This window comes from Lissotriton vulgaris, chromosome 3_1, assembly GCF_964263255.1.
Source record: "Lissotriton vulgaris chromosome 3_1, aLisVul1.2, whole genome shotgun sequence".
Classification (NCBI taxonomy): domain Eukaryota; kingdom Metazoa; phylum Chordata; class Amphibia; order Caudata; family Salamandridae; genus Lissotriton; species Lissotriton vulgaris.
In genome coordinates this window covers 233,824,370-233,848,715 of record NC_141689.1, presented here as the reverse complement: position 1 = coordinate 233,848,715, position 24,346 = coordinate 233,824,370, and the positions used below count along the sequence as shown (strand labels likewise).

The 24,346-nt window shown below is 41.1% G+C and overlaps 1 protein-coding gene across 1 annotated transcript in view; it reads left to right on the top strand.

Annotated features, from left to right (window-relative positions):
* Positions 1 to 24,346, top strand: part of PSTPIP2 (proline-serine-threonine phosphatase interacting protein 2) — a 394,129-nt gene that overhangs the window by 288,690 nt on the left and 81,093 nt on the right. Inside the window, exons 5-7 of the mRNA XM_086960336.1 lie at positions 4,015 to 4,121; positions 19,778 to 19,840; positions 23,061 to 23,159. Of these exons, the coding sequence (XP_086816462.1) occupies positions 4,015 to 4,121; positions 19,778 to 19,840; positions 23,061 to 23,159 (269 nt within the window). The remainder of the gene's footprint in view (positions 1 to 4,014; positions 4,122 to 19,777; positions 19,841 to 23,060; positions 23,160 to 24,346) is intronic.

The following is a 24,346-nucleotide window of genomic DNA, read 5'->3' as shown; positions in this document are numbered from 1 at the left end:
CAGGTGCAAAAATTGACGGCCGTCCTTAGGTCATGTCTTGGAGTGCCAAAGAAGGTACACCATGAAAGGTCCCATGTATCCTTATGTCTAACCTGCATGGGTATCAATAGAAGTATATCTGCTTTCTATCATATACAGCTTCCTTCTACATTATACCTGTCAGGGTGGCCTTGCCACAGTAAAGCGCCACTCTTCATTTAGCAAGCAGTAATAACAGGGCAGTGTACTTCCTGACATTGTATTTGACATATTCCAACAGAGCAATGAGTTAAGTGGCTAGAATAGTGCTTCAATCATATACATCACAGCCTCCGTTATCTCAGACTAGTAACCTGCTGGGCATAGCCAAGCCTGGTGCAGGAAGCAGGCCTTCTGATGCACTTTGTAGAGTCCTAGTAGCAAGGTTCATACAAAAACAATGGGGTGTACATTGTTCTACGAAGAGATTTGGCACTGATCAGCCTCGATTTGTAATTTGGTGAAATAGGAGCGGTCATGGAGCAGCAGATCTTCCGCTGCTCGACACTAAGTAACACCTGTAAGTCAGTAGATAACTTCTCTTTAGCCCTGGGACATGCACAGGAGCTTCCCTTAGGATTCGGGAGTATAAACAGGATACCCGTTTTCTGGAAGAAAGGAGCGTACATCACTTGTGACAGTGACGCAAATGTAGAAGGGGAGAGGGAAATGCAGGGTTAATATCCTTCAGCATTTATAGTATTTACAGTGTACTAAAGGAACATATCTAGTAGGGTGTGGTCGAACATTTCTTGTATGTTGGCAGCATACGCAAAAAGATCCATGGGGTATAAATCCAGAATGTGCGAAGCTTTAAATGTGTTACTTGTTTGACTGCCTTTGGTTTGCACATAAAGGACAGTCTGGAGTTCAGAGCAGGTGGAATTCTGGGTGCAAATAGCTGTTTCAGGCATGCTCTACACCTGCTCCTGTCCCAGGGCCAGCAAGTGCATTAAAGGACTAAAAAGTGTTCATCTCGCTCCTGGGACGTTTGACAAGCTTGCAGAGTACAGAGTTAGGTGGAACTGGATTAGCTATATCAATTTTGTTTTAATCATGCGATTAGAAAGGCAAGGAATGATACCAGAAGTGCCCATAGTAGGCGCCTGAGCTCACAGATAATCCGGCTCATACGCTGGTGAAGCTAGCCCCCGCTGATGAAAGAGGAGAGTAGGCACTTCCCATTTTAATTGTGGTTATTTGCCAGTCCAGGTAAGTCTGATCATGCAGGAGTACAATTGGTTAAAGAAATACTGAGTAAGAGGAATAGATATATTCATAAACTGGTATAGAAGCCTCATTGGGACGGACGTTTTCACCACAGCCAATTTATACTCCAGAGACAGGGGTAGTTTAATCCATTTCGTAATCTGGTCTTCCAGGTTAGTAGCAGCGTTATCATTATTTTCCCCCGAAGTAGTTTCAATATCTCTGCTGATGCAGATCCTAAGGTATATGACAGATTTGGTGCACAATTTCAAAAGAAATTCAAGAAGAATCTCAACCAAGTGAGATGAAAGACTACAGTTTTAGTCCAGTTAAGAGATACTATGAATTTGAATGACAGAATTCCCAAATTATCGGTAGGTTATTAAGAGCATGGTTTCAGACAAATAACATTACATCGTTGATGGAAAGCGACACAGTGAGGCACTTTGGAGGGAAGCCGAGACCCCTCTTTGAATGGCTTGAGCTTAGCCTAGCAGCAATAGGTTCCATTGTGATCACAAATATTATGGGGGGAGAGCGGCATCCCTGTCTAGTACCTCTGGACATTCAGAAAGGTGCTTAAACCAGCCCATTCTGTCAAATGCACACTACAGGGTTCTTTTGAAAAAGTTGCCCACTAAACTAATCCTTTCTATAAATAGAAAATTAACATCCATTCCAAAGAATCAAACACTTTGGAGGCGTCAGGAAATGCAGCAACTGCAATGGTCTAATGTGTGGATGAGGGAGAAAACTGTGGGAAGGTTATGGGACGCAGCCTTCCACGGTATGAATCCAGATGGGTTTGGTGTAATCAACCTAGGGAGCAGAGAAAGGAATTCTGTTAGCTATCAGTTTCTCTAGGATTTTATTGTCAATGTTGATCATTGACATTGGGCAGTATAAATCACAGTTTTTAGGCAGTTTGTTGGACTTATGGATTGTGTCAATCAGGGTCTATCGAAATGAGGGTGGAGGGTCCATATATATTTCACATTGCCAGTAAATATGGTGCTAATGTCGGAGCGCATTTCTTGTAGAACACTGGTATCCATCTGCCCCAGGGACCTGGCCATTTGAATGACACAGAAGATTTGGATGATCTCCTCAGTGGAAAAGGGCACATCTAAGTAAAGACCATGAACATCATCCAACCTTGCAAGTTCAATCATATCAAGGAATAGAACATTTTTGGCACTAGTAAAAGCTGTTTTGACACGATACAGATCAGCATCAAAGTTAACAAATTATTTTCAAATGGCAGTCTCATATGAGAGAGTCTTTGTTGCGTTGAATTTTAACATGTCTGCGCTAGCCCAATTTCAAATAAATTATAAGTAAATATTCGAAATATTTATAATTAAATAATTAATGTTAAATGTTTCAAATAAAACATTACTGACTGTAGTTCTCAAAATAACCCACAACCCCCTCAAAAATTGAAAGACGCCAAAAAATAAACAAAAGCAAAACGCATCAAACCAATTACCGAATTGTAAAAATACATTATTAAACCTCAAAATAACACCATTAAAAAACTATACAACATACCTACCAGACTACTAAACATTATATTAAATATCAGTATTATCGACTAAAGTAAAAAGCAGATATACCCTCGTTATTGTATCCCTCAATATTTTAGCAAGCACAATATTTTGACCACAATATAATAGTCAAAAGATAGTTTGCAGTCAATATTCAGGCACCATACCAAAACAATGATACAGCCTGTATATGCATCATTCACACCAGATGCCTAATACATCTAGCACCCCTTAAAATTTCCTGTATGCAGTGTAGGAGGCTACATCAACAAACTAAATTAATCAGAGCTAAAGAACAGGGTGAGGCTCAAGCACTACTGAGGATACCATTGTACTGGTAGATTTACTGGTAGCTTCTGGGAGCTCTGAATTAACAGAGGATTAGACTGTTACTTTTAAGTTTCATGAAAAATTAGCAAATAAGGATGGATTGATAGTTCTGCTTCCCATTTCCTTATTATTAATCTCAGAGAGATCACCTGCTAGAAGCAGGTGTATTCTATGGGAGAAAAACACCCGAACTTGTAATTCTGATGGGCCAGTAACAAGACTTACTGGTCCCATCAGAATGTAAAGGGCACTTGAAACGAGGCCCTTTAAATTTCTTTATCAGCTGCCAGCAAGAGGTTTGAAGGGATCCATGAAATGGTATTTCTTGTACTTATCCCCTAAAGGACACAGAGAAATTCCTTAACAGTTGGACCTAAACATTCGGTCATTAGAAGTCACTTCACAAAATTCATTAAACCTTTTCTGTGAAGAGTTGTCTTACTCCAGTGAAATTGCTGCTGAATTTTCAGGCCTGATTCAAAAACCTCTTTCAGTGTAGTGCTGTTTTTTTATAACAGTTTTAGGTATGACTTGCTCATGAGTTTCCAAGAGTAATTTTAATCTATAAAAAGTCTTAGCAGTGTTTTTAGTTAAACACAACAATAGAAAATGCTTTGTGAATTGGGCTTGAGTTTAATGAGACAAAATGTTCAGATAAGCAGGTGGAGGTGTTTCAAGCTATCCCATAAGAAGTAAAAAAATTATCAAATATGATATGTTCAGGATGTGTAACAATGTATTGCAGTGTTCCATGCCTTTTTCAGCAAGAGATTTAGTCAGACCTATTTTCTTCACCAGGACAGTGAGGTTTTTAAATTGAGATTCATGATGGCATGTGCAGTTTTTCTTTCTCACATTACTACTACTACTGTCCTTCTAAATTGCTTTTCTGTGCTGTTTCTGGCTTTAGAGATAGAGAATGTGGGACAGTGTCACCTACAGCTGGCTAATATTTTACGGGACGAAGCTAGAAAAATGGAAGATTTTAGGGAAAAGCAGAAGCAAAACCGGAAAAGGGTGAGTATCTTCAACAACTCAATCATCCTCAAAAGCACATTCACAGAAAAGACACATGACGAATATGGTTATTATTTTAAAGATGTGTGGGGAGCTCAATGGATGGTTTATTTTCATTCGAGATTGTGCTTGTACACTAGATAATCGTGGTTGGATTACAATTCCATCTCTTTAGACTTTGTAGAATGTAATCTATACTTTAATATATTCAAGCTTGGCAAAAATGATTGTAATTAATCTGTATTAAAATTGACTTGGATGGAAAAATAATTTGAGGCATTTTTCATATGAGACACAACATAAAAATAAAAACTGAAGATCAGTATTAGAGAAATTAACCCATTTATTTGTATTTATTAATTTTATTTATTCTACAGAGTTTTTATATAGCTCCAACTTGACCAGGAGGTATCGGTTATCAGAGTACCTTACATAGCACCAGTTGCATTACATGAGAACACATTAATTTTTTTGTTAGGCATAGGGAGATTAAGTGATTTGCCCAGAATCATAGGATGTTCAGCGTCATTGCAGAGACTCGAACCCGATTCCCCAGATTCGAGGTCGACCGCCCTAGCCGTTGGGCCAACATCTCTCCCCTGATCATCAACACAAACATGTACCATTCCCGGACACCCTACCACAGTCCCCTCATACAAGTGACAAGTGTGTCTGTAGCGGTTCTGGGCCTGGGGAGAGGAAATGGAATGAGAAGGGGGTCAGACGGGGCTTACGGGGGCCGGAGGGGTCCAGGAATCCAGGGACACTGAAGCCCTTCTCAAGCAGGGTAAAGTATAAAAGTCCTAGCCGGGGGAATGGTACAGACCATGGCCACCTGCACTAATGGTATATACAAAACACACTGTGCAAGTTGGAAAAGCTCTTTCGACTCTGAAAATGGGTTTTGAGATTCATTCTGAATCACATTTAATTGCGAATCACACCTCAAAGAAGATGAGGTAACTGATTCACAAGGCGAAGGTGACTTTTTTAAGAATTCAATCAGAATTTATTTTGGGGTTCGGGGAGCAGACAGTGGTCTAGAGCACCACTCCCCTCCTCCTGATATTTTCCTAAAAGAGGAATATTTATTTATTGAAAAACAGCACTGGTTCCTTTAGGCAAATGCATGGACGGAGGTCGGATTTGCTATGCAGGCCATTGGATAAAAAGAGATACGAAAAAGTAAATTGTTTTTATGGAAAGAAATTGATCGACACAATCTGGAAGTGACTGTTGTAGTTACGAGTTTTTTAATTGAGCCATTGTTTTTAAATGTACCCAGGCAATGAGAATTAAAAAAATATTGGGCTGGTATAATTGTGAAACGTGATTGTAAGAAGAGGTTATCTCCATGTCCTTAGACATAACAAACAATAGTCTTGATTGTCTGAAGTATTAGGATTAGGACATTCAAAAAGACCTCCAAAGTGCTTGTAAGTACCAAAAAAAGCAACAAAGTGTGTGGACATAGTTCTGCATGGTTAGTATGATCTGGTAGCATTTTGATTCAGTCTGAAAAGGTTGTAGATTATGTAATTTAGATGATAGAGAACCTCAGATAAGTGAGAATAAAGGGCAAACAAAAACTCTACATAGAGGTTGCAGTAGAATTCTCAATCCAACAATTGGAAAAAAAAGTTAATGAAAACAAAGGACACTGGAACAGCTGAGCTAGATTGTATGTCAATGTGTTGAAGAACAAGGTACATTGAGGCTTCTAAAACAAGAACAATTTTTAGATTTTCCTGGGAAACATGATACCACATTTGAAGTAGTGGGCAGTATTAATCTCTATAGATTTCAAGAGAGGTTATGTACAACCCTTTGACACTTCATTGTCAACACATTTTGTGTAATGGGTGAAAGAGAACATCTCTGTGTTCTAGTCTAGATTCAAGAAAACATTATCTAGAGTTCAACTATGGATGCCAGTGCTTGCATTATATCTAATATATATTAAATCTAAGGGAAGCTTTGGTCTAAATTGTTGAAGTGTGGTGTTCTCGCCAACACAGCTTAGTCTCATCCATGCGCTCTGCTGTGATACATGGGATTAAGCTAGTATTAATCAAACCAGCAGCGATTGAAGTAAGCTATGGGAAATGCATGAGGCTAAGAAGAGGTGCGTATACGATACTCTAAAGATTCACCTCTGTGTCTTCATTGTCTAGAGTTCTATGCAGGGGGCAGTGGAATTAGGATAACCGTTACAATATAAATTATTATGGGCTTTGATAATATTTGTAAAACTTTTATAACCATTGTTTGGGTGTCAACACGAAGGCATCAAAACAGCATTATCGGATATTCCAAAATACCATCTTTCATATTATTGACAGGGTTGAGCTCGGCGTTACTCATATTTCTGCATTTATCAGCAACATTTGATACTCTGGTTCATTCAGTGCTGCTACACAGGGATAAAAGCTGATTACTATGTCAGGATTGGCTAGCAATTAGTTTAAGTCATTCCTTGGTGCTGGACATCAGCGCTCCAGTGTTCAGAGTCAATAAACCAGCACTAAATGTAGCAAAAAGTAGGGGGTGAGCCCACAAAAAGTGCCTTTCCTCACAGGTACTTTGATCCTGGGCTGAAGAGTCAGGTTTCTCCGGCCTTGAGCTTTTCCTGCCAAAACCAATGGCTTTACTTGTAACAAAGGCTATCTGACCTCGTGAAGCGCTCTTTGGCTTCCCTGTTGCCCATACTTTTTCAGTTTCTACCTGGGACTTCTGGAAGTTGTCAACAACCTAAATAAATTTGACTCGCACATGTATGCTAATAATACTGTGCTAGATATGAAAATAAAAAACGGCTTCAAACTCACTGCCAAAATTTTAGCTTTTATCTTTCAAGTAGAGCAATGGATTAAAAGTAGTAGCCTAGCATTGAATGGCTTCGAAACTGACATTGTAATTTACGAATTTTAAAGTTTTTAGATAAAATTGCATCAAAAAGCACAAAGCACCAACTGTGGATATCTGGTCATGCTGGACCGGGCCAGAATCACAAATTCATGCCGACTGCAAGGGTGCATGTGCCATCTTTAGGGATCCAGTTAGGTCTGCTGAACAAAGTACCTTAAGTACTGGTTTGCAGAGCGTTGTGTGGATCTTCGTCGAAGATGCGTCATCCAGCCAAAGTGATGCATCGGTTCCGAGATGCGGTGAGGCTGCGATGCGAGGGCCTGCGTAAGATCCGAAGAGCTGTGGGGCAGTGAAGCAGAAACCAGCATAATCAAAAAGGGGTGCGAGGACCTGCGCTGAGGATGTGTCACGCAGTGGCAGTTCCGAAAGAGTCGCAGTGGCGATGTGGGTATTTGCAATGGGTCTAAGCCACACAGCAGTGGAGATGAGTTGGTTCTGCTAGGGCTGTGCCACGCAGCATAGGAGATGCATCCATTCCGCTGGATCCACAGAGACTGATAAAGCATCTTGAACCAACTTCCAAGAGTTCAGGACTGTGGTGGCTCCACTTGGTAGGATAGAGTCACAGAAGGCAGAGTCCAGGTGTCGATGCAAGGTGGTGGAAAGCCTTTTATGTCAGATCAGGAGTCCAGCCAACTAACCCTCTGAGTCACTCTGGGTTCAAGAGCTGCAGGTCCAATCCGTCTCACCCAGGCAAGAATGCAGCATGCAGAATGTCAGCAAAGCAGGAGTCAGTCCAGCAGAGTGGCAGTCCTTCAGCAGCATAGCAGTCCATCTGCCTGGCAGAGTTTCCACAGGTCCAGAATTGTACTGAAATGGTGGTGTCTGAGGTCCTTTTATTCAAAGTTGTGGCTTTGGAGTGGGGAGAAACTTCTAGAGGCATGCCCTTGAAGTGCACTGCCTTCCCATTCCTGGCTTCAGACCAACTACAAGGGGTATGAAGCCCTTTGTGTGGAGACAGGACATGGCCTATTCAGGTGTAAGTGAGTTAGCCCAGCTCCTCCCTCCCAAACAGCTAGTGATGGCCCATCTAGTCACATCACTCCTAAGTTAACATTGTGTGTAGCTGTTTAGGAGGAAAAAAAATCTAACCGCCAACTACACCCAGTCATGTGACCAGAGAAAGGCTGCAGGCACCAAATGGCTAAGTCAAGAAAATACCAAATTTCTAAAAGTGGCATTTTCAGTATTGTAATTTAAAATGCAACTTTACCATAAGTTAGGGTTTTAAATTAGGATTCCAGGGAAACTAAACATAAACTAGTGATCTCTTCCCATTTGGAAATTACACCTATTAAATGTAATGCAGCAACTCCAATGTTATCATATGGGAGAAATAGGCCTTGCAGTAGTGAAAAACGAATGCAAGTGTTTTCTACTATCAGGACATGCAAAACTTGAAAATGCACGTCCACCTTTTTAAATGCACTGCACCCTGCCCTTGGGGCTGTCTGGGGTCTACCTTAGGAGTGACTTATCTATACTAAAAAGGAAGGTTTGGGCCAAGTATAAGGTTTAGTTTGCCAGGTTGACATGGCAGGTTTAAACTGCACACATAAGCTATGATGTGGCAGGCAGGAGGCCTGTTTAAAGCTATGTCAGTCAGTACAATCAGTGCTGTAGGCTCACTAGTAGCATTTAATTTACAGGCCCTGGGCACATGTGGTGCACTTAACTAGGGACTTATACCCAATTGGCATATTTAATTTATTTATAAGCCAATGCTACCATGTTTTAAACAAGAGAGCACACGCACTTTAGCACTGGATAGCAGTGGTAAAGTGCACAGAGTCACTAGCCCAACACAATCAAATTCAGCAACAATAGGAGGGAGAAGGCAAAATGTTTGGGGGTGACCCTGCAGAATTTGCCAGATCCAACATCCCCACATTCCAGAACAGAGTCTTAGGGTTTCAGGGTAATTAGTTTGTTGTTTTTCAAAACAAGCTCACACTTTGGGAGTTTGTTTTTGAAAAACAAAAAAGGTTAGCTGAGTGGCTGCGTGAAATATGACGGCTGCTTAACAGACATGCAATGCCTTCAGACATGGTAGTGGCTTCTCTGAAGGCTTATAGATCTCTACCACCCAGGCAGAGATCTCTAAATATTGCAGCTGGTGACCTCCACCACACTTGCAGACAGTGGGCTGCGCTCCAGTTTTTAAACAAGTCCCTCTTTCCTTCCACAGCACAGCACTGAAAATGTTCAATGAATGTTTTAGCATCTTCCATAAAACAGAAAAGTGGTAGATCCTTGCATTTGTGATGTCTGCGAACATCGAAAAAGCCTTTAATCACCTTGACTGGGAGTACCTGTATGCAGTGATGCACAAAATGGGCTGGGCAGAGGTTTTATTACCTAGGCCAGACTTATGTCTGCGGAACCAATGGCGACAGTTAAAAAAAAGGTATAATCTTGGACGCCTACAGTGTGGATAGGGGCATGAGGCTGCCCTTTATCCCCATTGCTGTTTGCTATTGCTGTGGAGCCTTTGGTGTGTAATGCAAGGCAAGGCACCTATTATGAGGGTATAGCACTCTGAGGTGATGTACACCACATGGCACTCAATATAGATGATATGCTCCTTTTCTTCAATTATCATCGAGTTGACAACCGTAGAGCCTCACCACATTCTTAAGGAATATGGGGATATATCGAGCTTGTGTGTCAACTGGCAAAAAACGAATGTGTTCCTGCTACAGCGCATGCCCAAGGCAATCCTACCTCTGCTTTGAATAAGTGGAACCCACATTGGCTGCTATATGCGCACTGCTACCTCCCTTCATATCAACCTTTAGTTGTGGATTTTAGCTTTCATTTCAAGGCCAGGTTCTGCTTCCTTGCCCGTTATTTAGGGATCAATGCCGTAGCTATACATACTTTTTGCTTCTAGGCTCTGTTAGTACTTTTGAATATTTCCCTTGGAAGCCATATTGAATTTTCAGAGCACAGGCGTTTGGCTAAGCAGAATCTTGGCACATCTTCATGGGCACTAGCTGTTCTTCATTTTGGTGCTCCCTGTTTTTTACAAGAAAGTTGATGACTAGACCAAGATTTCAGTTTACTTGCATCTAGACTTTATACCACAGCTGCTTTATGGGAGCAGACGATATACACATGGATTTGCAGAGGTTTCTCCAAAGGACAAACACCAACACACTCTGGGCACTAATGTTTGTCCTGCAGTGATTTCCTTTTTTTTAACAGGGTTTGGCATCCCGTTCCCCCTCTGCCCTCGTCACTCAGCCCACAGGCATTTCGCCACCTACAAATGCAGCACTGTTTAAACAAACGCTGCAGTGCAAGCACCAAAATGTCTGTCTGCATAATAAACATGTGCCAAAGTACCTGCTTATCATAACCATGGTGTTTTTCTGATATATGTGTAAATAACTTAGTTAAATGTAAATACATTTGGGTTCAAACACAGGTCATCATCATCATCAATACCATTCCTGTGTTATGTTATAGTATGGAGTTTTGTCGGGCACAGCTAATCACTCGTTAGGGTATCTGGGCGCTAGAGCAGGAGTGCAGGTTTGGAGGTGCTCCTAGGTCTTTGGCCTCTTGCGGACGTTCAGGAGTGGAGTGGTGGTCTGGATATGTGGAGGGAGTTTGTTCAAGCTTTTTGGCCACAATGAAGGCGAAAGCGTGACCTCCTGTCCTGCTTCTGTGTATTCGGGGGATTTGTGCGAAGTAGAGAGAAGTGGAACGTAGGTGTCTGGAGGGTTGCTAGAGTTTGAGTCAATTGTTGAGGTAGGCTGGTCCTGTATTTTGTGGAGGGCTTATAGGCATGGGTGAGGAGCTTGAATTTGCTGCGTTTCTGGATGGGTAGTGATCCAGCGCTCTGATTGAAAAACTGTCTCATAAACGCTACCTATCACCTCAATACTCACCATTAATCCTCAAACACATACCGTATTTTCCGGCGTATAAGACGACCCGGCGTATAAGACGACCCCCTACTTTGCTTAATAAAATGTAGGTTTCGTGCTATACTCGCCGTATAAGACTACCCCCACTTCCAGTGCAGTCCAACGCAGTCCTGCATAGCCATTTTGAGAATGTATTTTATTTTATTTTGGCTCGTACTTTGTATGCTTTGTATGCTTTGTATGCTTTGTATGCTTTTGTAACCTGAACACTTATCACTTTTTCTCCAGGAATGTACCGATTGCTACCTCATGTATTTTGGTTGCTCGCTATTGTCACTTTTGATCCATGTAACTTAATGTTTGCTTTTGTAATTTGTCCATTGTTATTGTTGCTCACATCAGCCCATTTTTATATAATGCTGAAGCAGTCTGACACCTTCGGGTGTAGTCCGCGCTATGTAAAAACGCATGAAAACATTCCTTCAAATTTAGCATCCGGTGTATAAGACGACCCCCAACTTTCCAGAACATTTTAAGGGGTTAAAAAGTCGTCTTATACGCCGGAAAATACGGTATACAGGTCCATAACACCAATGAGACAATTTTTGAGCAACAGAATCAAGTGATTTGATTAATAAAACTATTCACATAATATTTACATTATTATATACAACTGCAGTTTATCTTTCATTACCATGGTTTTAAATAATTTATTACCTTTTAATCAAACCACTTAAGGCGATTAGATCAACTGATGGAAACTAGACCATGAATATACAAGACCAGCTTGTTTTTTCGAATTTAATTTTATTAACTTTATTTTTCATAAAGAAAGAGCATTTAACTTTATTTTATAAGCAAATAAGAAAGCAACATTTAGTAAGGAAATGAATTTAAAACTGACATTTCAAAGCAAGTTCAGAAACATGAAATATTAATAGAATAACAGTTTTCCATTCCCAAAAACTATTTCCCTGTCTATTTCTCACTTCACCTAAAAGGGTAAAATCAATTAAAGTCTGCTGTCCTTACATGCGCCAAAGGTTCATCAGCATGTCACGTCACTCAGGAATCGGAAAGCAAGAGTTTTTTCCTTGTTCATAGTGTCAGACTTTATACCTTTCGCTCTAGCTAAACTTTCTACATTTTACATTCTTTTAAAGAAATCCGAGCTTTTTATTGGCTGTCCTGTGTCAGTCCATGATAAAATTATTAGGTCATCTCCGACTCTTGACCAAGTCCAGGCTTCATATAAGCCCTATTGCCTTTCATTTCCATGTCTTTCAGCTTCCTCAAGAATGTTACTTTTTTCCAGGAGCTTCAAACGTTTACTCCCTAACCTTGGCAGACATATTAAGTTCCTGTCCTTGAGCCATCTCTCCGTGAACACGTTCAACACGACCAAAGAACTGTTTTTCAATTCACAATGACTTTGCAGCAAAAATCTTCACAACTGCGCATGTGTAAAGAATTTACTCTGGACAAGCTTTTGCGTCTGCAGCTCTGTCAGCCATATTTTCTGAACCATTTTTAGGCCTCACTTTGGAAACTATTATTAAACAAACACAAAACATCAATTAGTTAAAGAATTGAGACCCATTCTGTTACCCTCCCCCTTTACTAATTAATCCTGTTAATTATGTTACCTAGCAAAAGCACAAACAGGCAGCATTATAATTACTTCTCCTTTTCGAACCGCATGAACTCCATGAGCTTTTCATCACAAAAAGGCATAACATAAGCACATAAAAATAGGCACATGCCATTAACTTGATGGCGACACCGTGCGTGGTTGTATGATAGGACCCACACGTAGAAGAGTGACATTTGGAAAGTACACAATAGAGAGGAAAGAGGGACCCAGATGTGAATGAAAACGCAGCTTAACCAGGTGGTTATAAGAAACAATGGATACACATTTAGTGATTGGTTACCAGCTGCTGCCGGATTGATTTTGCTTGTTGTTTATCGTCCTGTCCTGAAGAGGCCAGACTTGTTGGAAGGCCGAAACGCGACCGCGTCGACACTTTCCATATGGAGGAGTCCCTGTTTAAAAATTGATTTTGGAAATTAATGCCTTTTGGCACACTTGTTGATATAGGTTCTGTAAAATTTGTGCACTGAACCAGTGTTATCTGACTACCTCCTCGTGTACCTCCTAGAGTTAATGGGAGGGCACTTAGCCTTTGCTACATTCTTTTTCTAAGGGTGAAAAATTATCTAGTTTTTGGTTTTTGTTCCATTTTTGTCTAAAGTGTTTTTGTTGTTGGTTGTATATAGGTGTGTATATATGGATGTATATAGTGGTGTATGAAGTATTGATACTAAAATATACATATTAATTCTTTTTGTTTGTTTGAAAGAAAAAAGACTATACGAAATAAGATAAAAATGATTTATGTGCTGATTACAAAAAATAAAATGTGTGATCATGTCCCCTTGTGCGAGTGATGATATACAAAATGTTTGATTAATTTCACAGTGAACATTTGGCATGAAAATAGGTGAATTAATTGTCCCCTATTTTGACAATAGCGCAGAATCTGTTCCTTTTTCCATTATTGTGTTTTTTGAATTAACTTAACTGCCGCATTTAATACTGATAAAGACAATAGACAAGGTTAGTTTATTATTTTTTTCTTTGCGTGTGCAACATAAAGCACATTAGTTTATCCCGCGTGTAATGATGAATGTATTCTTAAACTAGGTTGATTAATAATTTCACCACAAACTTATTAATCTGATTACTTTGTTATGGAAGATTAACTTCACAAGTTTGAACAAAATCTTGTTCTTCACCTTGCTCCATCAGTAGCCAGTGCAGTTCTGCAAGGTAGCGTGTGAAGAGTGCCCTTCTAGGGATTTCTAGGATGAGTCTGGAGGTGGTGTTCTGGATGGTTTGTAGTCTTTGAGTGAGGTAGCTTGAGATGCCGACATATAGTGCGTTGCCATAGTCGAGTCTGCTGGTGATGAGCCTTGGGTGACCATGCGTCTAGTGTGCGTTGGGAGCCATTTGAATATTTTGCTAAGAATTCTTAGAATGTGGCAGAAGAATGAGGTCACGTCTCATCGGGAACTTCTCTTCAAGGATGATGCTGAGATGTCTGGCATTATCTGTGGGGGGTGGGCGTAAGACCCAAGTAGGGTGGCCACCAAGTTGGGCCACATGGGAGTTATTATTTCCGAAGATCATGACCTTTGTTTTATCCGTGTTGAGTTTGATGCAGTTCTCGTGCATCCAGTTTGATACGTCTGTCATGCAGGCGGGAAATAATTCCTGATGGTGTTGTTAAGGGAGAGGATGAGCTGAGTGTCATTGGTTATGGACACAATAATGTTGTGGGTTCTTATGAAGTGGGCAAGAGGAGCCACGTAAACATTGAACAGTGTAGGGCTGACTGAGAAGCCCTGGGAACACCACAGATGAGCTTCTAAGGTTTAGAGGTGAAAGTGGAGATTCCTACCTGTGGTGTCCTGTTGAAGAGGAAGGAAGAGATCCAACGGAAGGCGAATCGTTGAAATCCTGATTCCTGAAGCCTGGTGTTGTAATGTACTAATTACCCAATGCACTCTCCCTACAGTGGTTCTCTGCCTTGTTGCTCATCCTATGATGAGATCATATAGAATGTTCAGTGGGTTTGTATGGAAGGGAGAATCAGTTGGTGAGAAAGGGATGAGCAGCAAGGAGGCTGCTCCTGGTGGGGCACTTTTATGGATCAGAACATCTTCCTGTATCTTAGAACCTGTGATGTAACTTGAAGAATAAATCTACTACGTGTACCTACAAGACTTCCCTGCGCATCATTCTTCGTTTCAACACCTGGCAAGGAGGATGCTGTGGGAGACGGTGTTGAATGCTGCGTAGTGGTTGAGCAGGAGGAGTGCGCTGGTTTCTCCTCTGTCCATGATTAGGCAGATGTTATCTTCTTTTGCTAGCAGGGCGGTCTCCATGCTGTAGTTGCTGCAGAATCCTGATTGACTGGAGTCCAAGTGGTGGTGCTGTTCAGGGTGGGCAGAGAGCTGCTTGTTGATCTCTTTTTACAGGACTTTGGCTGGGAAAGAGAGTGAGATGGCCCTGTAATTGCAAAGGTCTTTAGGATTGGCCAAGGGTTTATTCATCAGAGCGATGAACTCCGCGTGTTTTCATCTGTCCAGGAAATGTCTGCTGTGGATGGAGGAATTGATGATGGTGGTGAGGTTGGTACTCATTAATGTGCTTCCCAGGTTGTACATGGGGTGAGTGCAATGGACGATCTGTATGAATCTGTTGGTGCCCTCTGTGGTGAGTGGGCTCGAGATTGCTAGGAGGTGAGTGCTCTAGGTGATATGAAGAGGTTGCATTGTGATTTCCTCACTAGGGGAAGGGTCTGTGGGAGGCTGATGGTGTTGGTGGCGGCCTTCGGGTTGGTAAACTCCTTGCAGTGTGGAAGAGTTCTTTGTCTGCATTGGAGCAGATTTATAGTCTGTTCACAAGGGCCACTTTCCTGGTTTCTTTGATCTGTGCTTGGTAACGATGTGTAGGTTTCTCTGCTGGTCCTCCATCTTCTTTCCAACTGCTCGCAGTGCCGCTTGGAGTCTCTGAGGTCCTCGTGTACCAGCATGCTTGAGAGCGAGTTATAATGTATCTGTGTCTGTTCTTTCTAAAACAGTGGTCTTACCCTTTCGATATATAGATGGGATTTTACTCCATTTTGGTGAATTACTAAGGTGTACAGGAATGTAACAATCAGTGTAATGAGATAGAAAGAATCTTTCCAGGGGCCACCATAGCACTTACTCAGAAACTCGCTGTTGTCACTCATATAAAGACAATATCATCACTAGAGGTCATAGGAAATTGTCAATACAATCAATATACAATACCTCTGTGTAAGGTTTGTCACAGACATTGATGTTCTTTAAGGGAATAATATAATTGTACAGTGAATAAGTCCTTAACAGCTATTGTGCAATTTTGTTCTGCTAGGAGACATTCTGTGATAAATATGCTATTGGCTCATTTGGCCTGTGTCAGGGTTTTTTTTAGACACAATGGTACCCATGACTACATCGGAGACATCCACTTCTACAGTAAATGGTTGGTTTGTGTCTGGATGAGCCAATACCATGCTGAATACAACCTCGTAACTGGGGCTGTTTTTCGATCAAAAATGATTGACAAAGTGACTGCAGACATTTATAAACCCTAAAGAAACTATGAATGTCCTTTTCATTGTGGAGTATTGTCCAGACAATCAGTGCTTGATACTTGGAAAGTCAGGATACAACCAAAGATTTTAATGTTGATAGTATGGAATTTACATTTACTTAGCTGGGAAAACAGCCCATGTTGATGTACAGTAGAAACCGCTATTTTGAAATTAATTACATGTACTTCATAGGAGGTAGAATAAATCACCCTATGATCTATGTAGATGATAATAAACCAGTGCAGATACTCACAAAGCATGTCAATAATAAACAAATTGGAAGGCTGCCGGGGCATTGCAGAGGTGAAATGGCATCATGAAAATAAACTAATAATTCATATCTTGTTCTGAATGATGTCTTCTATTCATCACCGGATCTTATCCTGATGAGATGGTAGGCTTCTCGTAAATCCAACTTGGTATAACTGGAAGTACATCTTCCCTAGTCCAGAAGTACTGGTATGAATGGTATGAATGGAGACAGTATCCGCCTCTAAAGTGATATTATTCAGTGATCGATAATCAGTGCATGTTTGTGATTCCCTATTGTTCTTTGGGACAAAAACATCAGAGATGGTGCAGGTGACTTGAATGGTAGGATTAATCCATTTTGCAGATGCTTATTTTGATAAGTATCGAAATCAGGCTGCAGTCGCTATGTGTTCAGTTTGAAGTCAAGATGGCTGATGTAAGTGGCTTAGTTCTTCAAGATCCACAGCAAGACAGAGTTTAAGGTTAATGGATATTGTTTTAAGCATGTCAGTTTGTTTCTAAGGGAATTTGAACTTTATTCCATGAATGCATCAATGTATTGTTTCTTAATTTTGCCTGTTTCTTCTCAGTCACTTCTGACATGTGTAAGTTTAAAGCAGAGGATCTTTTTAGAAGCCATGTACATTGAAATGTATGCCTCCAAAATGTCTCTGTTTCTTTGACCGTATGGGGGAATAAAAACCATGTGCTGATGTACAGCGAATGAGCTGAGCTTTTCTCATACTTCTGACAGCCTTTCAGAGGATTACTTCTCTTGAATTCTCTGTGAAGGATGTATCTGCTTTCTCTCTTTACAATAAATAGTGCCCTTATACAACCCCCACTCTTTAGCTGGATTTCATAGGTGTGGCACAATCCCCAACTTATGTTTTCTTTCACCGTTTGTAACTACTATACCACCTTGTACTGCCAGGACTATAGACTGGAAGGCTTAATAGTTTATTTTCTTTATAAATCAAGTGACTTCCCAGGGAAATAGCCTCTTTTAAGATGGGGTGTCGCCAACCTCGATAATGTTACACAACTACAGAACAGACTTCCAGAGTACATATGTGCCACCATTAGAGAGTCTGAATGGCTAAGGGGAGTGAGGCACTTGTCATAGAAAGCATGCATCAAGTCTGTCAAATATGCACCAGAAGTCAGGCCACTTTCAATCTACCTTTAACCTGTTCCAACCTGTCTTTTATATATTGTCAAGCTGTTTTTATTGTTTTGTTAAGATCATTATTTCAGTTTTGCCCCTGAGAAGCTCCCCTGCTCTCCTCCTCTTCAACCCCCTTTCATCTCTGAGTTTAGGACATAAAAAGTCCTTTTTGTCCCACTTATGTTGTTAGCCCTCATCAGTCATACACTCCTCTGCTGTCACTACACAACTCCTCTATCACAGTGATGCAATATTCTAGGACATTCTGCTTGGATATTCAGTCTCAGCCAGGAACTCGCCAGAGGCAAAGGTGTAGATTTGAGTAGTTCGCTCATCCTTGGTGTCCGCGCTCAGTGTGTGGTGCAGCAGTGCATCATTGATTTTTGTGCTCAGTGCATGGGAAGGCATCTCTCTCTTTACCGTTGAAACTGTCCGCGTTTCCATGGCGGATGTTGCCCGGAAGGGTGTTCTGGGCTTTACATGAGGCACTGACCTTGAACAGTGGCAGTTGGCGCATGGAAAACTTGCATAGGAAGAAGGATGTCGGAAAGCTTTGCTTCTTAGGATGCCTTCTTACCATGCAAGATGCCTTCTCTCTAAAGATAAAGGTGTATCCAGCCATGTATACGACCCTTCCCGAGATGGTGGTTTTCCGGTGATTGTTGCTTGAATTCCTTGATCCTCTAATCCAGTATGGAGATAATATATTTTAGGTAATTTCATCTCCTTTGTATACCATATATAAGGAGGAACTGATTAGATGGATGCTTCTCAAGACTATTAATTCCCTATTTTTCTTGGTATTTATCTCCCACATGTTACCAATTTTGTTCCTGTTCATCTTCAATGAAGAACTTCCAAGATTGCCAAAGATTTTTTTTCTGCCCTTTCTAGCTTTATCCCCCTAACTGGAATCTCTTAAGGAGACACAAAACATCTTTCAAGAAAGTGCAGGGTGTCACCGTGATTGCTGGTGCGAATTACCCTTTCCTCGGATGGTCAAGAAGGAAACTTTCATACCTTTCAGCCCTTGACATAAAAAAAGTGTTTCCTCCTCCTTTCCCTCTGCCATCATCAGAGTCACACTGGCCACTTTTTATGTTTCGTGGCCTCGGCTAAGCCATCATTGACCATTTTCGAAACCACCACTGAGATGGAGTCTCAAATCGATGATTCTGCCTACCCGTCCTCAGTATATCTCCTGTAGGCCTGGTAACCGGAGGAATAAAATATGAGTGTTTTTTTCGGTGAAAGTCATAACCATAATATCCTTTCAAATGAGGTTAATAAAATGAGTTTTTGTATATTTTTCTTCTTCTCCGATTACTTAACTATAATGTTTAGGAAAATTATTTTATATTGAAATGCTTGTTTTAGTGCTGCCCATAACCCTATCCCATCAAACCAGCTGTACATGTCTTTTGGCCGTGCCTTTGATCTAGACCTGAAAAAAGGTTTATTTTGCCAGAACGAAACCACAATTTAAAACTGCTCCACAGTCCGCAGTGGCTGAATTGAAACGTTTTAAAGTGCTGCTGTAGTGGGTGGCACCTTGTGAGCAGCAGGCTTGGTAGCATTTAATTTACAGGCCCCGGGTTGATGTAGTACCATCTACTAGGGACTTGTAAGTAAATGAAGTGTGCCAATCAGGTGTAGGCGAATTTTACTATGTTTTAGGGAGAGATCACAAGCACTTTCCCACTGAATTAGAAGGGGTAAAGTGCACCGTCATATTCCAACAAAAAGGAATTCAGCGAAGTAAGAGAGTGAAGGGAGTGACCCTGCTAAGAGAGTGAGGTCCAACACACTGATTCTGTGCTCTGCAGGTGTTTGTCAAGTCCCAACCTACACTGCGCAGCTACGCAGGAGGGCCTCACGGAAGAACTGATGTGAGAAATGCCGCAAGGTAGAGAACAGTCCTGGGTAAAAAAGATACTGAGGGACGGGAGAAAAAAAGCCTGCCTCAGAAAATTGCAAAATGTTTTCTCTGATCAAAAAAAGCTGAGAAAAAGCATTGAACTGAGGGATGCCAAGGAGTGTGTCAATGAGTGGGCCTCAGTTTGCCTTGGGGGCTCTTCTGGCTCACTGATATACAAAGAATATACTTTGACCAGCTCAAAATGTGCACCCTTTTCCCTTTGTTCTCAATAGTCTTGAACAGGTGTTTTATTGGTGCTGAATTGAAAGGAAAAATACACCGATTCAAATGTAAAATGCAAACTAATTTTTGTATTAATTTTTCAGACAGAAAACGCAATGGATGTTGTTCATAAACAGAAGCAGACGCAGTACAAAAAAACAATGGAGGTAAGTAATTCTTTGGAATAGCTAAGTCATAACTTTGTCCTTATTGCTTTGAGTGTTAGTGTACCTTTTTTATAAGAAAAGTGAGGTCTCAGTGCTTCATTTTGAGAGTGACTGCGGGTGTGTACTATCATGGTCCTTGCAGCATGACAGATGTCATGCCAGTGTTATGATTGTCGGTAGCAAAAATGTCAATTACTGCTTTAGCTAGCATAGAAGTGAAGTAATAACAATTTCTATTCTCCAGTACATTTTAGATGCATACTTTAGCAAACCATGGGGTCTCGGTGGTCATCTTTTACTCCTCACCCTGCTGCCTCACATTAGACATCCTGCAGTCTTCTAGAAAAATAAATGTAGCATGTTTCAGGCAGTCTGATTGACCACAGTGTGGCTCAAATAGAGAAATAATAAATCCGTATTTGTAAAGTGCGAACTACTCACCCTTATGGGTCTCAAGGTGTTGGGGGCCGTCTTGGAAATTAAGTGAGCTATTGCCCAGAGTCACATGGTGCTGAGCTGAGCTGCCGCCAGAGCTGGGAATCGAACCGTGAATCCTGTGCTCCGAAGGCAGCTGCCCTGGCCGCTGCACCACACCTCTCCTCTCAGTGAGACCAATTTAATTTGAGAGAAGGCTGTATTATCAATCTGACTGGCTGCCCTCTGACCAAATAGAATCGCCTCCCGTTTTTAGGCCATTCTGGTCAGAATCGTAGTTTAGTCAGTGAGATGCAACGACTGTGAATCTTATATTTCCCAAAGCATTGGACCGCAGGGTAAAGAGGGGATGAGATGACCACGTTTTTGGGGCAGTCCTGATTTGTACTAGGTGTGACTCTATCTAAAATGGCACAGTGGGCGAAAAATAATGAGTTCTTCCCACCACCTTTTGGCAGCCGCTGCAGGTAAGAGTGGTGGGGCCGGCCGGGGGGGATTTCGATAGACGACCACGAGGGGAAAGTAATTATATATTTAATTTTCCCTTCTGGTCCTCTCTCGAAATCCCACCCTCCCTCCCCAAGCCGGCCTCACCGCTCTAAACTGCAGCGGCCGATGCTGCCTTTTGGGAGTTTCATTGCCAGAAGTGTGCCTAGAATGCACCCATTCAAGGAGTACTTCTGTGGGTGGAGATTTACTACTTTTTCAGTAAACTGGTCACTGTATATGTATATTAAAAAAAATTAGAAAGTTAAAATCTCTTAATAAAATGAGTACAACGAGAAAAGCTGACACAGACATAGCAGACCCAACTCGGGCCCCCCTGAACCCAACTACTAAACCAAGAATGCACTTGAGGGGAGTCCTACCTGGGCCTGGGTCTTCTCCCAGGGAAGTTGGGACTAGAGTCACGAACACAAGGGCCTGGGATCCATGCACTCAATCACTTATTTTAAATATATTTTCACTGCTAGCCCTCTGCTACAAAAAGCCTTGATGGTACAGTTGTCAAATCGGTCCAAGTCAGCAGGACTCCATGTTTCTAGATCTTGCCTCTTAGAAGTAATATCATCAAGTTGCAGATGGCTCCATGTACTAAGCCCGAGTCCCAACCAGAGGAGGGGCGCAGGCAAACGAATAGGGCGAGTCCAGCCAGAGCCAAGCCTTGGGTCAGGGTTGGATCTAAGAGTCTGTGCACGATCCAAGCCACGAATACATACGTCATGTATATCATGCAACAAACATAACGTAAACATTGATTACAGTTTCTTCAAAATTCTCAAAGAGTGTTTCTTTAACTGGCAGAAGTATTTCCTTTTTAGTACATCAGATGATGTCACTGCATAGACAGATATTCATGAAAAGTTTTGAAATATTCATGGCTCACCCCACGACAGGGCCATTAGTGAACTAAGAAGCAAGTCAGTAGTCATGTAAATCTTAAACATGTCCTAGATTTGTTTCATAGATGGAGCAACATTATAGTACATTAAAGCAAACATAGGAGGTGCTTGTACTGTTCAAATCCTGAACTCACATATTAAAAAGTGCATTCATGTGTGATAATAAAGAAAAACGAGGCTCTGGAATACGTTTGCTTAGGACCACACAATTTGGAGAAGCAGGGAAGCCAGTATTGATTCCAGTTTATCTGGTTTCACATTTTGAAATTCAGCCACCAGATGGGCATCTCTCTCTCGTTTCCCATCAGTGGTCTCTGTTTTGTCTTTTAAAACCGAAACAGATATAGCAGAACTGACGGAAGGTCCTCAGACCCAACAACAAAGCCTGACGCTACACCCCTGATTGGCAACAAAGCAACCAATCAGATCGTCTATAGATTCAGCAGCCTTAGCAGCCTTTCTAGATTAGTTTAGCCACAGAGGATAACCATCATTTCTGAAGGCACGAAGAAAGTTGGCCAACAACCAATACTGCAATGATATGATTTCCACCTTGCAAGAGCCGGGAAGAACAGAAACTGGCAGATCACCTTCAGAATCAGGGCTACAGCCATTTCGCCTTCTCTTTAGCATGCAATCCATTAAACATTTATTGGAGGCATTTTATTAGTCTAGACCTCGCCACTAGTGAAGTACATCTCAAAAAATAGCTTAAAAGTGTGGGTTTTTGGGTATGGGCAGCAAGTTGGGTACCATTTGGCTGTCTTCTGGTCGGTGGAATAAGGAGTGTTCTTGATTCAGTCATTTTTGTGTTCTCAGTTACGTATCAAAACTTGAACTGGGTGTCTTGTGAATCTCCTGCGGAGTTACGTTTATTGTGGGGCGCTGCGGAAGGGAATGGAGGGTAGCATTCAAAAGTGGATTGCTTTGAATGCAGTGTAAGAGATTTTGAAGTTGAATCAGTATGAAATGGGAAAGGAAAGTTGTTGTTTTAGCAATCTGTGGTAGCAGCATAGTAGGATTTTGGAGCATAATGAAGTCTAGTAATTTAATGTATGTAACTAGAGCATTTCAAGTGCCCATAATGGAGTAGCTTTCTAGCCACGCCTTGACAGGTACCCAAACGGCTTCTCTGTATGAGGGAGAAATCTAATTTTGCATTGATTAACTTTTAATGAGAAAGAGCTCACCCAATATATCCGCTTCTCCAGGAAGGTCGAAAATGTCCTGATTTGTTCCTCTGGGTGGATGTAATCTGTGCATATAATGATAAGAAGAGAGTTTACTTCTTCAATACCACCTGTTTTTAGCTCTCTATGTTGACAGTCAGCGTCTTCGTCTTGTTCCTCATGAATGTCCTCTTCTCTTTACAACCAATGTAGGCTAAACGCTCATATGAACAGAGATGTCGAGAAAAAGAAGACGCTGACCAAGCACTAAATCGGAATGCAAATATTGTAAATCAGAAGCAGCAAGATAAGGTATGCTGTGCTAGCAAAAACAATGTCCTGATCTTTATCAAACCACCCTATACCCTTCTCTTCACTTTCCCCTGACTTGATATGTAACACCCTGGAAGTTCTGGTGCGACTTCAATCTATAGAATCTTACCAGCTAGCATATACTTGGTCTAACAGGCTAGAGCACATGCTTTGAAAATTGTGTGGGCATTGCTGTTATCAACACCAGCCTATTACGTTGTCAAGGATGGCATCACCCCCTTTACTTTATTTTTTTTAACTTGAACAAATGTATTTAAGTTGTTTCCTGTAGCTCCAGATATCTTCACTTAGAGTGGTCGCCTGTACAAAAGACCTATATATCTGTGAGTTTGACATGTGATGTACCTTAATCGTTAGATAGATGCAGGTTCTGGGTTTGATCTAATGATCTTTCTCCTTAGGGAAAAATATGGGGCTCTGCTGAGGAACTATAGTAGTAATGCATATAGTTTATTCTGATTGAGGACCCCAAACAAGCGGATTTCGTCTGCCTGGTCTTACCTGATTACTGCATCACCTAGTCTGTTAGCATTCATAATACTGGTTGAACAGTTACTAGTAAGAGCGCTCTCTTACGGATTGGTTGAAAACTTTCCACTGACCAGAGTTATTGAACTACTAGGGATGTGGGCTAATGTGCACTTCCTGTGGCAGGTCTGTTTTTTTGGGTGATCAAAGATTTCTCATCTTTATACAGCCAGGGTCAATGTTGATATGTACCAGTGTCCTTTTTTAAAGTTTAGAAAGCTTTATTGAATATGATAATCCAAGTAAAACATCAATTCAAGAAAAAAATATCAGGCAATGAAACAAAGTAAAGTAACTTTAAATTGTACAATATGTAATGAATGCCAAAGGGGATATAAAAGCTATACTTAGGAAAAGGAGCTTTTATAGGTATTTTCGTTTTATGGGGGGGAGGGACAAGAAAGAGAAAAAGAAAAAAGAGGGGGGGGGAGAAGGCAATCCTTGATACAGAGTAAATGTCATGAGATCAACATATCAAACAAATGTGCATAAAACTAAGTAATAGGAATAATTAAAAGAGGAGCGCAATAACAAGTAAAATTCAAGGAACATGTCTAGAAAGAAAATTAGTTGAAGGCAACCATTACAAGTCTCTTTTGATCAATAAAGGTACAGTGGTAGCAAAGGCACAATCAAGC